Source organism: Lottia gigantea (genome assembly GCF_000327385.1).
Source record: "Lottia gigantea unplaced genomic scaffold LOTGIsca_150, whole genome shotgun sequence".
In the NCBI taxonomy this organism is placed as follows: Eukaryota; Metazoa; Mollusca; class Gastropoda; family Lottiidae; genus Lottia; species Lottia gigantea.
In genome coordinates, this window is record NW_008707798.1 from 244,080 (window position 1) to 261,970 (window position 17,891).

Below are 17,891 nucleotides of genomic sequence, written 5' to 3' on the forward strand. Positions count from 1 at the left end.
TCTTGAATATGCTATTACTCCCATAGTTTTCAACCGATTTTGATGAGACTTAAAATGGATGTAATTGGACCTAAATCGAAAGGTTTGAGAAAGTTTAGTTTGCTTCTGATTAAATTTAAGGCTTTTTCAAGATTTAGGCCTCTTACGTCAGTTTTGAGGAGTTATTGCCCTTTAACCTCTATACAGTAAGTGCTTCTATCAACATCTATTGCTCATAAACACTCTAAAAACTAGAGTGTTTGAAGTAATCAAATGAAATTCGGCATGTGCATACATATTCATGTCTGTCCGTCCGCCCGTCAACATTTCATAAAACGAAGATCAAGTTCGAATTTGAGCTATTTTCAACCGTTAGAAGCAGAATTATTGCCCTTGCCCCAAAATCTTGAATGTGCTATTACTCTTAGTTTTCAACCGATTTTGATGAAACTTAAATTTGGATGTATCGTTTTTACCATCTGCATACCGTGAAGGGCGTATTTGGTTGTGGTCCACCATCTTTCTTTTTGCTATGGGTGGAGAGAAATGACAACTAGAATTGTAACTTTTTTCATTAACATGAATGGGTATTCAGTTACAAAAGAATATTCTATCTAATCATTAATTCATGAACTTCATCTTTGCAGTCATTTATCCCCTAATTCAGAACAAGTTATTTACGTTTGAAGTCAAAAAGTAAAGACAAGGCTTCCATATAATTTATTTTTTTCTAAAATGCTTCCTGCCTTTTGTAAATTCAAAACTTCTTAGTGGATCAGATTTCATTCTCTGTAACAAAAACAATATATCATCAATAAACATTGATATAAAAAAAACAAGATAACTTGCCAGGCAAGGTAACATACGCCCACATGCAGCTTTCAGAAATGACGATTCAGTCTTTAGTGAGTAAAATACGAATTTTTCTCATTTTAAAGATGCATTTGTAGTTTGAATTCATTGTTATAGATATTTACCGTTAGTTATTTATGCTGAGATTTTCCACAAAAATTTTAAAGATAGCTTGCCAGGCAAGGAAATATATGCCCACTGGCAGCTTTGATTTTGAATGAAATATATTTGGCAGTACAGTAACATCATACACTTTGGGGCAATACTGAATAATATAGAGTTTGAGTTATTGCCCTTGTTCTTGTAAACATGTTCAATTATCAGCTCATGAAAACTCTAAAAGGCAACTATAACCTTCAACGCAGTACTGAATAATAAAACCAAGTTTTGTCAAAATCTGGCAATAATCATGCCTTTTACTGTTAAGAGCTAAAATTTGAAAGCATTTTCAAGAACGAGGTCAGTAACTCGTATGAAACATTTTTTTATTTTTTTGATTTTCGATAAACAATTTCACCAAGTTTTGTCAAAATCTGTCAAGAATTGAGCCTTATGGAATGTTTACGAGCTAAAAATTAAACAAGTTTTCAAGAACAAGGGCATTAATAATATTTTCAATTTTCAATTGGGTTTATACTTGGGTGATAACAAACACTCATGCCAAGTTTCGTCAAAATCCGTCAGGAATTGTGCCTTTTAGAGTGTCAACGAGCTAAAAATTGTAGCGTTTTCAATAGCAAGGGCCCCATTTCATGTGGGCGTATAAAAAGCAATATCAACTAGAACTGTTCCAATAACAGTACAGGGCGGGTTACGACATTCAGGTACATACGAAGATGGTCTATTGCAATTACTTTATGTAAATACCTTTCTGCATCTCTAAATGCAAATATCCAAAAGTGCCTGTAGTTTATAGTATATTTACTAGGAATAAAAGAATATTTGTTAATTAATAAAGAATAAGTTTGATGAAATCCGGATAAGAAATAAGAAAGTTGGTAATGTGCATGCGCTCAACAAAAATTCAATATTTCCATCAAATTTAGAATTGAATTAAACACATACATACCAAGTTTGGTGAAATTCGGATAAAAATAAGAAAGTCGATAATGCGCATGCGCACAACAAAATTTCAACATTTCCATCAGATTTAGAATTGGATTATACACATACATATCAAGTTTGGTGAAATTCAGATAAGAATAAGAAAGTTGATAATGCGCATGCGCACAACAAAAATTCAATATTTCCATCAAATTTAGAATTGGATTATTCACATACATACCAAGTTTGATGAAAATCGGATAGTAAATAAGAAAGTTGGCAATGCGCATGCGCACTACGCAAATTCAATAATTCCATCAAATTCAGAATTTGTTTATACACATACATACCAAGTTTGGTGAAAATCGGATAAGAAATAAGAAAGTTGGTAATGCGCATGCGCACTACTCAAATTTGATAATTCCATCAAATTTAGAATTGGATTATACACATACATACTAAGTTTGATGAAAATCGGATAGTAAATAAGAAAGTTGGCAATGTGCATGCGCACTACGCAAATTCGATAATTCCATCAAATTTAGAATTGGATTATACACATACATACCAAGTTTAGATGAAAATCAGATAATAAATAAGAAAGTTGGCAATGCGCATGCGCACTTCGCAAATTCGATAATTCCATCAAATTTAGAATTTGTTTATACACATACATACCAAGTTTAGTGAAAATCAAGTAAATAAGAAAGTTGGTAATGCGCATGCGCACTACTCAAATTCGATAATTCCATCCAATTTAGAATTGGATTATACACATACATACTAAGTTTGATGAAAATCCGATAGTAAATAAGAAAGTTGGTAGTGCGCATGCGCACTACGCAAATTCGATAATTCCATCAAATTTAGAATTGGATTATACACATACATTCCAAGTTTGATGAAAATCGGATAAGAAATAAGAAAGTTGGTAAATTAAGTGGAGGTATCCCTTTAATTTGCTTCCGTAAGCTTAACTTACAGTATAACACGGTTCAATCCACCCTAGAGATTATTTATATACCGCAACGGGACTCAAAACATTTTAAAGAAATATAAAAAGGAGGGTGTCTTTAAAACAACTTAAACTTTGATTTCTATTGGGGTTGACAGCCAGGTTAATCTAATTAGCCGATTTATCTAATAATAACCCCATGTTAAGTGAATGGGGTTTCGAATTTGCATGTAAGGCATGTATGTTATATATCATTGGAAAGCGCAGGATCTCAGCATTTTGAATCCGACAGAATTATTTCTCTACCTCTATTAGGGCATATGTGAGGACGCTTTAAAGATGCAGAATCAACTTTCAGTGACACCCATAACACCGAAACCACGTGTCGGACACAAAAAATATTAGCATCATGTGAAAGCTGAAGTCAATAGTAAACATTAATGTAAATATCAACGTCATCCGAGGCCAAGTTCCTTTGATAGACGCATTTAAAGATTTAAGGAAATTGTAACATTTCCTTTAATGTGACTCTGACATCATCAAATGTCACATGAATTGAAACCATTTATTAAGTGCATTAATAATCTGAAAGTGGTATGGCGCTAAATCAATTAGGGTTTGGGATACAGCACTTCAAAAATGCCATTTTGACCATATTTAGATCCCTATATCAGAAGTTGTTGTTTGACCCCAAAGGTCAAAAGGTCATGAGAAGGTCAAGGACAGCCCTTATCACCATAGTCAATATAAAGGTCATCAAAGGTTAAGGTCATGAGTTAAAAGCCTTCAAACTTTGAAAAAAAACATCAGGTCGTACAAAAAAGGCAAAACCGAAAATCAAAATTATGCTTCCCATTTTTTGTAGACAGACATTAAACGTATCGTATGACACAAAAGTTATGCAAATCGGATGATAAATGGCCTCTGAATAGCAATTTCTGGAAAATGAGGCAAACCAAAATGGCTGCCTACTTGTTACTTCCGGTGCGAGTTTTTTTTTTAAATAAGTTTGTATTAAGGCTGGTAATATAATGCATATTTTATTTTGGACATAACTTAATTTCACCGTAAGTGATACCACCGGAAGTACTAACATCGAAACCGGAAGTGACAAAAATTTTTTGAATGTGTGCTTTTATTCCACTATGCTGGCAGTCTACACTAAGTGAGTTTCAAGTCAATCCACCAAACTACAACCGAAATAGTATTTTCTGATTAATTACGGCAAAAAAAAGTATTGAAGGAATTTTCGAAAATCGAAAATTTTCAACTGCTATCATTTGTCCTTTGTTACAAGAAATACGATGCAGAAAACCCGATCAAAATCGGTTAATAAACACGCCCTCTAGAGTCCATTTTCCGTTTGTTGCAACAACGAAAAAAAAAAAAAAAAAAAAAAATCAATTCCAAAATAACCAAAATACATCAAATCACACAGCTCTAATGTCAAGGGCAAAAATTGTTAAGCAAGAAATTGTCAAAATTCAAAATTAAGATCTCATCAATATAAATAAATAGGATGTATAACTCATTTCATTTATCAGCTCAAATCATTACACCAAATTTCATAAAATTTATCTATTTGCTCACGAACAAATTTTGACATGTTTTTCATCAGTCAACGGCAATAACTCAAAACCTTTTTATCGAAAAATCATCAAATTTGAACTTGTCCAAGATCTTACCAGTGTAAATGATCACATTAAGTTTCATTCAAATCAAATGAAAACTGTACTAGTCTCTATTGTGATCACAAGAAATGTTGATAGATGGACTGGGGCAATATACGTCAACATTTCCATGTGGGCCTATAAAAACTATACAAATTCTAAATATTAAGAAAATTATTATAAGGAATGCTAGCAAAAATTCAACATACCTGGTATCGTTTTTGAGCATGTGATTGTGTGCTTGCATAAGGATGGTGACTTTGGTTTGACCTGCTTTTCAATCCCCTATAACCATGTAAACTTCTTGGGACTGAAGAGATATAAAGTTCAGTTTCTGAATTATAAACTATTCAAATCTTTTTTTTCATTGCTCAGTTATTTGGCCAAGGACCAAATATTCAGATAAAGAGGATGATCAATGTAACATAGTGTGCAATAAGGAAAATTTTGCCCTACAACAACTTTATAGGAGCCTACAAAAATAAAATTTATCCTACCAATATAATCAGGCACATGTTTCAAATGTTCCTGCTGTTTAACTGTTCTTAATGGTTTATCATGGCGTAGAACTTGTAAATCTTTGGGATTATCTTCAAAATATGACTGAAATGAACAAAATAGATTGTCAGTAAAAGAATATTGCTGTCAATTATTCTCATTTTTATACGCCCACACATAAGTATGGGCGTATATTGTATTTGCATCTGTCCATCGGTCTGAACTGTTCACATTTACCTCGTGCTCACTCTACAGGCTACAAATCTCCAACGATTCTTTTGATCTTTTGTATGTGTGTCAATATCATTATGAAGATGTGCACTATTGAATTTGGTGATGATCCAATAATTTTATTGAAAAAGATCAACACAATAAACCAAGTAAAATTTATGTGAAATTTAACAATGTTAAAGTTGGTTTTAGCTTCTAGAAATCAAACTTGCTGTCTGCCTCCTAATGTAGAACCAGGTAGTATCAATAGAGAGATATGAAAGTACAAGCTAAATGTGGCATCAAACTTGATACAGAGTTTCTTTTACAGTTTATCAAGATGTTTTGTACAGCTCTAATGAGATATCAGACTTTAAGAATGCGTTGACATTATTGCACATATCATTCAAGCCAAATGGATTTTGCTAACATGACATGATAATCTGAATATGAGATAAGTTTCAAGTATCCCAAACCATACCAATGCTAGAGAACCTCTATAGAATTCTTTCAATAAATTTTTTTTAATTCCAAAAAGGGATAAATATCTGATAAATACAGTAATACCTTCAATTTTTGTGAAGATAACATTTCACTTTTGATTTCTTTCAATCTGGCTTCCTGTATGGCTTGGTGAGTTACTGACATCATAGCATCCTATAACAGGGTATACAATAAATATAGTTTACAAGGCAATCTTTTACACAGTAAATAAATAAATATTCCTCACCATCAGAATAGTTAACATAGAAATATGTTTTAAATAAAATCATAGAAAATTTATTTCATAGGCATTTAAAACCCCTATCCTCAAACTCATCAGTAAGTTTCATTAAAATGCAATCAAAACAGTAGTTTCAAATATTCTTGTTCATTAAGATGTAAATATTCAAAGAACATGGCCTATACAATATATTACAAAACTGGTGTGAGTTTCTATTGTAATAGAGATAAATATTCTTCACCTTTGATCTGTATCTAAATCCTTCTATTTCTGCCATATTAAACTGAAATGGTTCTAGTTTATTACCTCCTATAGCCAGAATAAAATAAATTAATGTATTAGATGAAGTAAAAGCAATGGAAATTATACAATTTTTACAATCGTTCCATACTGGCTAAAAATTGTTCAAATTTAAAAGCAAAAAACTTGCAATTGACAAACAAAGACAGACAAAATAAAGAAAAAGATTTTGTGTGATAGAAAAGAAGACAAGTTTACCTGGTTGTTCAGCTAAATCCTTTTCTACATCTTCTAACAGTTTCATTTCTTTTACATTTACAAATGACAAGGCTGTACCTTTTTTTGTTCCACGAGCCGTTCTAAAATATTCAGAAGTATGGATGTAAAATTGATATCAAGAGACTGTTGATAGTAACAGTAACAGATAGTAAATAGTTTTTCACAAAATACCAGTTTCTCTCTTAAACTGTAAACTCTGCTTAAACTATTGTTAATGATTACTAAAATATCTTAAAGAACAAAAATAAATATCAATGAATAAAAAATCTATGTTTACCTTCCAACTCTATGAATATAGCTTTTGACAGTCTTAGGAAACTCAAAATTGATCACATTTGTTACATTATGAAAATCAATACCTCGTGAAACACCATATTCTTTGTCTTTTTTGGAACCCCTTTAATTCAAATTGAATAAAATGTAAATGCTACTCCTTAATATAGACTTATATTTTATTAAACCATGATAACAGGGTGTTATTGTAACCTAGACATAAAAATCTGTGAAAATGTCCAGCAAAGATTTTGTTTTAACAACTTGTCAGTATTTGGGAATTCTCAGTAATCTGGGAAGGTTGGCAACATATTAGTTGGTAATATGTCTTATTAGTTGATACCTTGAATAAAGAATTTAAATTTAGTTAATATATATGACATGACAGAAAAGCTATGTACTCACTTATTTTTATGTGATTTGTCTAATGCTTTACCAACAGGATTAAAACATGCTGATTCATCAGAGGCAATAATATAATCATATAAACCTTCATTAAACTGACTTACTATATGACATCTAAAATATAAAATCCAATAACAACATAATCTCAATTATAAATGTTTATTTCCTCTGTGTTGTATTTTTCTTACCACTCATAATTTAAAGGAATATGAAGCCAAATCTTCATCAACTGATCTAGTAAAATATTGTATTGGGTTAATTTTTTAGAGAGAATTGCAGTTTATCTTTCAAAAGCACAAAAGGCTGATAGTTAACAACAAATTTTTCTGTACAATTTATTGTAAAGCATTAGCCCAATTATCGACTTTGTACTTAATTAGATTTATTTGTAACAAACCTGGATTTTATTGGAAGTTCTGAATTTAACACACAAGTTGGTACCCCAAATTGTTCTAAAAACAACTTCAATCTGAAAGTAATTATGAAATATAGCTTGTAACCATGATTAATTGTATTATATTGTATGAATGAGTAAGCTAGAAGTGTTCTACTGGTGTACCAGTTAGGTAGGATATTTCAGACAAATTCTTTTATCATTTCAGAGTAATTGGCACACCAGACAGTCACATTCATTACAAATATAGAAGATTGAAGTTGTACATGATAATATCAATTATTATAGTTTGTATAAATAAACTGAAACTGATAACACATTTTACTAAAGTCCGGCACACACATGAGTCAATTGTCTCAGCCATATGGTTTCACCGCAGTGGGTGCAACTTTGGCTCATGATACCGAGAGTCCAACCAAAGTTCAATTTTTGACAAAGGCTCTTAAATATCACATGACAACTTTAACACATTCTATTGGCCGTTGAGAAAATCTTGACTGAGCTATCATCTAAATCGTCATTCGTGCCAAAAAATATCAAACAGGATAGATTTCTGATGCAGTGTCTCATGAGTCAAACGATGTAGCAAAAATTAACCGCACAAGTAAGATTTCAGTTACTCAAATGGCTGAGCGCTGGACTTAAGGCTCTTGATATCACTACAATGCACCAACAATTACCTTGAAAAGAAAAACATACAATTTCTAATGCTTGGCAATGTAAAAGATCTTACTTGTAACATTTATTGACTGAATTAACAAATAAAATCGATTTTCCTCGAATTAATCTCAGCTTTAATAATGCACATAATAAAGCAAACTTATCTCTGTGTTCACACCTAAAATAAAATAATTAATTCAGATCATTAGCAGTACAAACAGATATACAAAAGAATATGACCAATATACACAAAACTAACAATGTAATTATCAGTTGACCTTTTTCTACTTAACAGGATAAATTTCTGTTATCTTGATTTGATGTATGAGAATTATAGACAATGTTCAATGAGATGTTTATTGACCTTACAAATTGAGTTACATTCATAAAGTTTGCAAAGAATCGCAAAAGGAGGTCACTGTTAAAATATTAAAATAATATTGATATGAATATTTACTTACTTGACAACATACTGTGTTAATTGATTTGTTTCTGGTAGTTGAGATTCTTCCAACTTTAATATTACCTGGAAGTTCAAATTAAAGCACATAGATCAAATCATCATCAAGCAGATAGTTATATTTGCAAAGCCATCTCTTCCGTACTCCAGAAGCAAAATACAAGATACTTTTTGATTTTCATCTACCAAGCTATAGCACACTGTTCAAGAGTTTTCAAATTACGATCATGAACCAATGTCTTTCTCAATGAGCTTTACAAAGAATCAAAGTAGTTATAGCTTACTGGATTATGTAAAACCATTTTCTTTAATGTTTTAACTTCATCTGTTAACGTAGCTGACATTAATAAAGCTTGATATTTCTCAGGAAAATGTCTGAAAACATAATGGGCATAAATCCATGGTGCTAAAATGCTTTCAAAATCATGATTGCTGTGGAAGCTTCAGAATATTTAAAATATTTTATCATGCTTGACCATAATCAATAAACTTTCAAAATGTTTCTTCAAATTTAGTCAATCTCACTTGTGCAACCACAAGACAACTGTCTTGAAAGGATTTCATAAATAATGACATCAGGTCTATGTTCAACATCTGGATTATTTTTCATCTTAAAATCCTTTTGTCTGATAATAATAATTACTTTAATAATTCTTTCATGTCCTCTTCATGACCAAAGGAAAATACAAGGTCAGCTTCATCAATTACTATCATTTCTAGACTAGATTTTACATCCAGGTTTCCTTTCTTAATGTGAGCTAATAAACGACTAGGTGTCCCAACAACTATATCTGGCCTTTCCATTAACATCGGTCTGTAAAGAAGAAAATGACAAATAAACGAACATCAATGGATTTAAAACAAGAACTAACTTTATCCATCTATATATGTTTTACTAGCAATAACCATCATACTGATTATAATTATATCAAATATATCAACTACATCATATTTACCTCTGTGAAGATAAAGAAACTTGTGGAGCAACATCAAAACATGTGACATCCCGAGAGCAGCATCGTGTAAGTGCCTGTAATAAGACATAACAGTTTCAGACCAATAATATAGTCAAATAACTTTATTTCATGCCACCTCATGTGACCTCCCCATTTGCATGTTTTGATAATGGTTTATCTCTATAACGTCAACCTGCAGGATTTTTCCAATCACTATTAGTAATAAATTAATCTTACGTTTTGCTTATCTTATTTTGTCAGTCCTTCTTTGAAAGAATTTTCATTAGTTATGATGAAATATAATTAAAACTAGAACTGTTCTAATAACAGTACTGATGCAGGGCGGGTTACAACATTCAGGTACATACGAAGATGGTCTATTGCAATTACATTGATGTAAATATTTTTCTGCATTCCTAAATGCAAATATCCAAAAGTGCCTGGAGTTTAAAGTATATTTACTAGGAATAAAAGAATATTTGTCAATTAATAAAGACCAAGTTTGATGAAATTCGGATAAGAAATACAAAATTTGGTAATGAGCATGCACTCAACAAAAATTTATGATTTCCATCAAATTTAGAATTGAATTATACACATACCTAGCAAGTTTGGTGAAATTCGGATAAGAAATAAGAAAGTTGATAATGCGCATGCGCACAACAAAAATTCCATATTTCCATCAAATTTAGAATTGGATTATACACATACATACCAAGTTTGATTAAATTCGGATAAGAATAAGAAAGTTGATTTCCTTTAATGTGACTCTGACATCATCAAATGTCACATGAATTGAAACCATTTATTAAGTGCATTAATAATCTGAAAGTGGTATGGCGCTAAATCAATTAGGGTTTGAGATACAGCACCATAAAAATGCCATTTTGACCATATTTAGACCCCTATAAAATCAGAACGTCAAAAGGTCATGAGAAGGTCAAGGACAGCCTTTATCACTATAGTCAATATAAAGGTCATCAAAGGTTAAGGTCATGAGTTATAAGCCTTCAAACTTTGAAAAAAAAACATCAGGTCGTACAAAAAAGGCTAAACCGAAAATCAAAATTATGCTTCCCATTTTTTGTAGACAGACATTAAACGTATCGTATGAAACAAAAGTTATGCAAATCGGATGATAAATGGCCTCTGAATAGCAATTTCTGGAAAATGAGGCAAACCAAAATGGCGGCCTACATGTTACTTCCGGTGCGATTTTTTTTAGTTAAATAAGTTTGTATTAAGGCTGGTAATATAATGTATATTTTATTTTGGACATAACTCAATTTCACCGGAAGTGATACCACCGGAAGTACTAACATCAAAACAGGAAGTGATAAATTTTTTTTGAATGTGTGCTTTTATTCCACCATGTGAGTTTCAAGTCAATCCACCAAATTACAACCGAAATAGTATTTTCTGATTAATTACGCCAAAAAAATTATCGAACGAATTTTCGAAAATTGAAAATTTTCAACTGCTATCCTTTGTTACAAAAAATACGATGCAGAAAACCCGATCAAAATCGGTTGATAAACACGCCCTCTAGAGTCCATTTTCCGTTTGTTGCAATTTTGCGTAATGTTGCTCACAAAATTTTCGTTTTACATTTAAGCTGGGATTAGCCACGCGTTACGAAACGCCACGAAGTCCGTTTTCCCGTACCTGTTGCCGTTTCCGAGAAAACCGGCCTGCTCTGGACGAAAAAAAAAAAAAAAAAAAATCAATACGAAAACAAAGCAAATAAATACTAAGAGGTGATAATTATACTGCTGGGTAACCATACATGTTTTTCTCAACTTATTTATAGATTAAACATTGTACAAGAAAATAGGTGATGCATTTTGCAGCCGTTGTAGAGGTGGCTAGTCATGAAATATGGGTCAAGGTGAGCAATTCATAAAGAATATCGAAACAAACCAATTTCAATAATTTTGAAGTGAATCTGAAACATCTAAGAAATAATAAAAAAAAAATTTTGTTTTTTTAATTTTGATGGAATTTAGGGTTGAATCCTAATCTGCACCAATATAGGTTACATCACTGTAAAGAATTTTTTGACAAATAAATAAGGTATTAAATAATGCCTTGATAGCAAAAGAATTCACACTATAAATAATAGCAACACATCTCAAATTCAAACTATGTTTTAGGACTTGACTATAAGGTCAAAGTAGATATAATATAGATGTACTCACAGATACATTCTTAAATGCTTGATTACATAATTCCTTTGATGGAGTTAAGATAACAGCCTTTACTGTTTGTTCTTCTACATTCTAAAACAGGTACATTTTTAGAATTATGATATATGTATAATAAAATAGTAACAATATAGATATAGCTTGGTATTGGTGTATTATTTTGCAATGAGCCATTTAATAATCACCAATTATTATTTTGTATAACAGTTGTTTTGCAATTGATAGTTTCAAACTACAACTGTTGAGTACTGTCTATAACATAATTTTCAAAGTGGTTCGAAGTTTAAGATATGTACATATAGGAAATCAAATTACTATTAAAATTCTTAGATGAGAAAAAAAAAACATTTTTTTTCTCAAAATTCCAGTGAAAATCAGACTAGAGCCCTATAATGGTATTATGATACATATTGCTCAATGATCTGCTGTACGTACCTATCATGACTGTTCAATAAACATAGAGTATATTAAGAATGTAATAACTATATATGCTGTAGATGAATTAGAGATTGCAGACTTACTTTCTTGTGCATCAAAATCTTGTTAATCGCAGGAATACAGAAGGCACCAGTTTTTCCAGAACCTGTTCGGGCTCGGGCAAGAATATCTTTTCCTTCTAAAGCAAGAGGTATTGCTTTTTCTTGAATTGGAGTTGGTTCTCCCCAATTCATAAGTGATATTGCCTAAAATTAGAACAAAAGGTGTTTAATTCAGAATTGGCTGACACCTATTTGTCTTTAATCAGAATTTTACCAGTCAATAAGTTTGTTTACTGAATATCAACTCAAATATAATCTACAGATTGTATTCGGACAGATGAAAAACTGTTCTGGTGGAATATGATTTTCTAATTTGCAAACACATAACGGTTAATATACCACAAAAATAAGTACCAAGAATGCGAAACAAAAGACAGACAATTAAAAATTTCATCTGATCATTTTATTTTACATACGACTTAAAAGTCCTTCCTGGATCAAAACAAGGTGAGCACACCTTTCTCTGCTAACTAATAGTCTATTAACATTGGATTTTGAAACTTCATAATGATTTTAAATGTAGAGTGAAAACATCTTCATAAATGGTGGACATGTTGTTGAAATTTTCACCTCTCATTGAAATCATCTCATCTGATTGAAATTCATAGTTTTGCAATTTAATGTTGAGGAAATAGCTTTCAGGGGGTGAAAATAGCAATATTTAGAGGGATTGTAAAGCAGTTTTCTAGCCTTTTTATGTGTATCGGGGATACCTTTGACCTGCAAATCGAGAAAGAGCTAACTAAATCAAGGTGATCCAGTAATGATCGCCTCACTGCATTCGAAACGGCCATATTATCATAAGTAAAAATATTTAACTCTATGATTTGCACTTATCTATTTTTTCCATTCTGTTAAAACTAAGCAGTACAAGATGAAGTCCGAAACATCTGCTTTTATTCTATCCTCTGATCATACATGTGTAATCTACCGATGTTGTCGGGTTTCTACCGTTTTTGCATGTTGTCTACCGTTCTACCGGCGGGATGACCGATTCTACGGATTTTTGTTTTTTTTCCTGATCAAATTTTCACGGGACCTACCGTTTTCAATGTTCAAATTCTCTACCATAAATCAACAAAATATCTATCATCACTTGTATCTTTATTGCCAGTAACACGCGTTAATCTCATCAACTTTATAATATTATCATTGCCTGATTAATTAATCCCCCAATTAAGATGGTAATTTGATAATTTTCGCCCGATAATGTGTATTTTAAGCCCACATGACACACTTTTTCTAACAACATCCGGTAGATTCTACTTTCGCTTTTATAATAAATTTTACGGTAGCCCTACTTTTACTAAAAAACGAAATCTTTAAGTCTTCTCAGTATCTTATACTGTCAGTGTCAATCTGCGAGGTCTATGATAGGCCTATCTAACATAGACGTCGTTTCAGAAATCTTTGTTATTATCGATAGATTATCATGCGCGACTGCCTGTCTAATTCTTATGTAAACTCAAACTTCGTTTCATAAAATCGTTTTGTAATTTTTACTGTAGCCTGTAAACATTCATTTGATTGCCTGCATAACGGGCTTACTTATTACAAGTCTTTCCATTCTGAAGAACGTCAAAATGGAAGCAGAAAATCTAGTTCAATACTTCATGAGAGTGTTGCAGGAAAAGTATTGAATGATCGGACTGGAGATATTTAAGATGTCATGAATTACACCTTTAGAAAAAGTAACATTGCCTGTACATATTATTTACTAAATATTGCTTTCAGGACATACTGATTTTTAATATGGTATTACATGTAGGCCTACCGGTACCATTTAATTTAGAGGGCTGGGATCATGCTTGCTTTCTTGTTTTCAAACATCATTTCACCTTTACATCATTTTTTATTCAATCAATACTGAAGAATGATAATATAAAATTTTTTTTGGGCCCCTAAATTTGAAATATCAGGCACTATTTCTAGAATTATCCATAATTATAGATTGTTAATTTTAACTGTGTCATATAGGCCTATGATCAATATAATTAATTTACAAGGCTTAAAGGTTATTTGAAAAAAAAAAGAAAAAAACAATCAATTTGGAGTTTCAAATCACGAATTTACGCGCTTTGGAAAAATCTCCCGACTTTTCACCCAATCTCCAGATTTTTCATTTAACAGGGTCTTTTTTTTCTGACTCTACTCCATCACAGGCTCTGATGGAGAAGAGTCCGAAAAAAAAGACCCTGTTAAATGGGGATTTTCCACACATTCGAACTTTCGAAGATTTGTTTTTTATAATGAAATATCAAATTACCTTTACCATGATAGTATATTAATCTTGGGCATCATAACTTTTGTTTTCTTAGTAACCTGTGACTCTATTACCATTGAGCTTTAAACGGCTGATTCCAGATCAGTTTCGTGAAAAAAAACTTTGATGGAACCAGAATCGTGACACAAATGGTTAAGGAGAAAACAATGGTAGGACTGAACTACAAAATCATTCATCTGTCCAAATAAATCTCGGTTTCGTAGATCAGAGAAATGTAAATAGGTTGAAAAACACTACACCTGCGAAGATGCAGAATGTCTCCATTTGACAGTGTATTTTTTTTTCTCTACACCAACCTACATTCTGTCCAAAGAGCTGCCAGAGGTTGGAATAGAGACGGCTGTTTCGGTCTATATAAGACGTAGTAAAGAGTTTTATAAGGCAACGGTGAAACAAAATATGAATGAATCTGCAATTTTTAGTTAGAAATGCTGCTATCTTGTAAGGGGAGATATATTATAGTGTTATCGTTGTCTGGTGGTAGGTTGGTTACAAATTCTCTTGCAGGAGTTGCTTATTTTCAGGTTAACTCTTTCTGGAATTGCAGGAACCACAAGCATCAGACGAAAAATTAGAATGTCCCAAATAGCAGTCAAAGGTTTCCCTGATACACATAAAAAGGCGAGAAAACCTCTTTACAATCCCCTTAAAAGTAACTCTGAGGGACAAAATATAAATAAATAAAGGATAATGTGAGAGAGACAAAATCCAGTATCCAATATCATCATGACTAAGGTTTTACTATATTTTTGGCATTAACAAAAAAAAATAATGATAAATTTATGCTTAATATTTGAGGAAGTGTTTATTGTTACAGAACTAGCAGTCAGGGTCTTTGCTACTGGGTTACTTTTAGGGTTTGGGGACAGTTCTTTACTGTAACAAGTGGTTGCCTAGCAAGATACGCCCACTTTCCTGACACAGTTTCAGTATATCAAGGATATCTGTGTCAAATCATACCAAAAATCTAATTAGTGTCAGATATTGTTGATTTAAACAAACACACATTATTTAATAAAATTCTGACATAAACTGTCACCTCTTATCTCTAACAAATTTTGATGCGTTTTTACTAAGTCATGGGCAAAAACTCAAATTCCGTTGATCGAAAAATTGTCAAATTTAATCTTGACTAAGATCGTAAGATTATAAATGATCATACCAAATTTCATTTAAATCGGATGAAAACTGTTGTCTCTATTGTGTTCACAAACAAATTTTGACGCGTTTTTCATAAATCAAGGGCAGTAACTCAAAAACCATTCATCGAAAGATAGCCAAATTCGAACTTGTCCAAGATCTCATCATTATAAGTATTAATACCAAATTTCATTGAAATTGGATGAAAACTGTAGTCTCTATTGTGTTCACAAACAAATTTTGACGCATTTTTCATAAATCAAGGGCAGTAACTCAAAAACCATTAATCGAAAGATAGCCAAATTCGAACTAGTCCAAGATCTCATCATTATAAGTATTAACACCAAATTTCATTGAAATTGGATGAAAAGTGTAGTCTCTATTGTGTTCACAAACAAATTTTGACACGTTCTTAATAAGTCAAGGGAAATAACTCAAAAACTGTTCATCGAGAGATAGCCAAGCCAAATCGATCTTGTCCAAGATCTCATCATTATAAATATTCACACCAAATTTCATTGAAATTGGATAAAAACTGTAGTCTCCAGTCATCCATCCATTGCAGTGTACAAAACCAAATTTTCAGGCGTTTTTCATAAGTCAAGGGCAATAACTCAAAAACCGTTCATCGAAAGATCGTCAATTTCGTATTTGTCCAAGATCTCATGAATATTAATGATCACACCAAATTTCATTCAAATCAGATGAAAACTGTAGTGTCTATCGCATTCACAAGCCAGTTTTGACGCCTTTTGGCTAAGTCAAGGGCAATAACTCAAAAACCGTTTCATTCGAATCAGATGAAAACTGTAGTCTATTGACAAGCAACCACTCTCTGACTACAATGTTTATTTAATTGAAATTTGGCAATTATTTTGATATGAACTGAAATATTTATTTCAAAATACTACTGTCAGTGTCTTGCATTGTCTTTGGGATGATGAAAATGTTATCACTGGAAAAGTTATTATTTGTAACAATAATTTTACAAACGAGAATTTTCAGGCCAAAGAGTAGGTCACTTTCTCGTGAATATTTGGGAGGGAAGTGTGTCTATTTGAAATGTAAGATCACTGAACCTTATATTTCCATGAAACCAAATGTTGACATGAAGACAAATGACACACGGTTGGAAATCAGAGAGTAGTCACTATTTAACATCAACAGAAGACACTGGCACATGGTTAAAGTTGCATTTGTTTGCTCTCACTCTCAGTATTATTGCAGAAGTTGGCAAATCTGACACACCAAAATGCAAAAAAGTCATAGAAGTTTTACATATTCGATAAGTTTTCTATTCAACACAGTTACCTTTAGAAGCCTGTCGTCTAATCCCATATCCTGAAAAGGGACGCACACTTCATCGTCACCTTCCATGTTTCTGATATAAACTGGAACTGAAATTCGGAAAAATATAAATAATTATTGATAATATAACAGGAAGTCGAATACATGTGTTCATCCGGGTACTTTGGGTGTGTTTGATTCAATCATATTTCTATTCGGATTCTCTTAGTTCCACCATAAACATCCTGTCTATGCTTTGATCTGTACATACCATAGACATAGCCACTTACTGAAAAACCTTTGAGTATAACTCAAAATTCTGCCCCCCCCCCCCCCCCAAAAAAAAAACTATCGGGGTATTTAAAAGGTTTATGTAAACTTTTTAAGTACGTTACGATTTTAGAAACAAAAACAAAAAAATGGCAGAGAAAAGGGTCTCTCAACTGACTCAAGCATCCTTCTTTTCATATAATTGATAAACTTAGCTATTTCGACCAAGATCGGTGCTTTCAATACACCCAAACATCAAAAACTAGTTGAAGCTGTTAAGTTATTAATTAGTACACTCTGTTTTTAATGAACCCTTTTAAAAAAATAATTCAGTTTCACGATGTAGATTATAGATGTAAATACCATATATTTTAAAACTATTTTCAGGTATAGGCCTTATTTACGACGTTTTTGATAATGAAAATTGTGCATAGGCCTAATATGCTCCTTTAACAAGGTTAAGTGGTGAACAGGTTCAGATCGAGGTCTTAATTTTGATGTCTGTTCGAAAACGAGATATCGATTTAGGCGTCTTATGGCACCTCAAAAAAATTATAAACACGTATAC

General features: G+C 32.0%; 1 protein-coding gene across 1 annotated transcript; it reads right to left on the bottom strand.

Annotated features, from left to right (window-relative positions):
• Positions 1–684: 684 nt before the first annotated feature.
• Positions 685–17,196, bottom strand: LOTGIDRAFT_173162 (hypothetical protein). Its single transcript, XM_009050630.1, has 17 exons — positions 17,078–17,196; positions 12,325–12,486; positions 11,798–11,878; positions 9,600–9,673; positions 9,287–9,457; positions 8,928–9,018; positions 8,645–8,709; positions 8,257–8,361; positions 7,527–7,598; positions 7,136–7,243; positions 6,729–6,848; positions 6,431–6,531; positions 6,174–6,241; positions 5,776–5,865; positions 4,998–5,103; positions 4,710–4,810; positions 685–768 (listed from the first exon to the last, which is right to left on the bottom strand). Exons 1-17 carry the CDS (start codon positions 17,141–17,143, stop codon positions 700–702), a joined length of 1,650 nt encoding a protein of 549 aa, XP_009048878.1. The 5' UTR covers positions 17,144–17,196; the 3' UTR covers positions 685–699.
• Between the last annotated feature and the right edge of the window lie 695 nt (positions 17,197–17,891).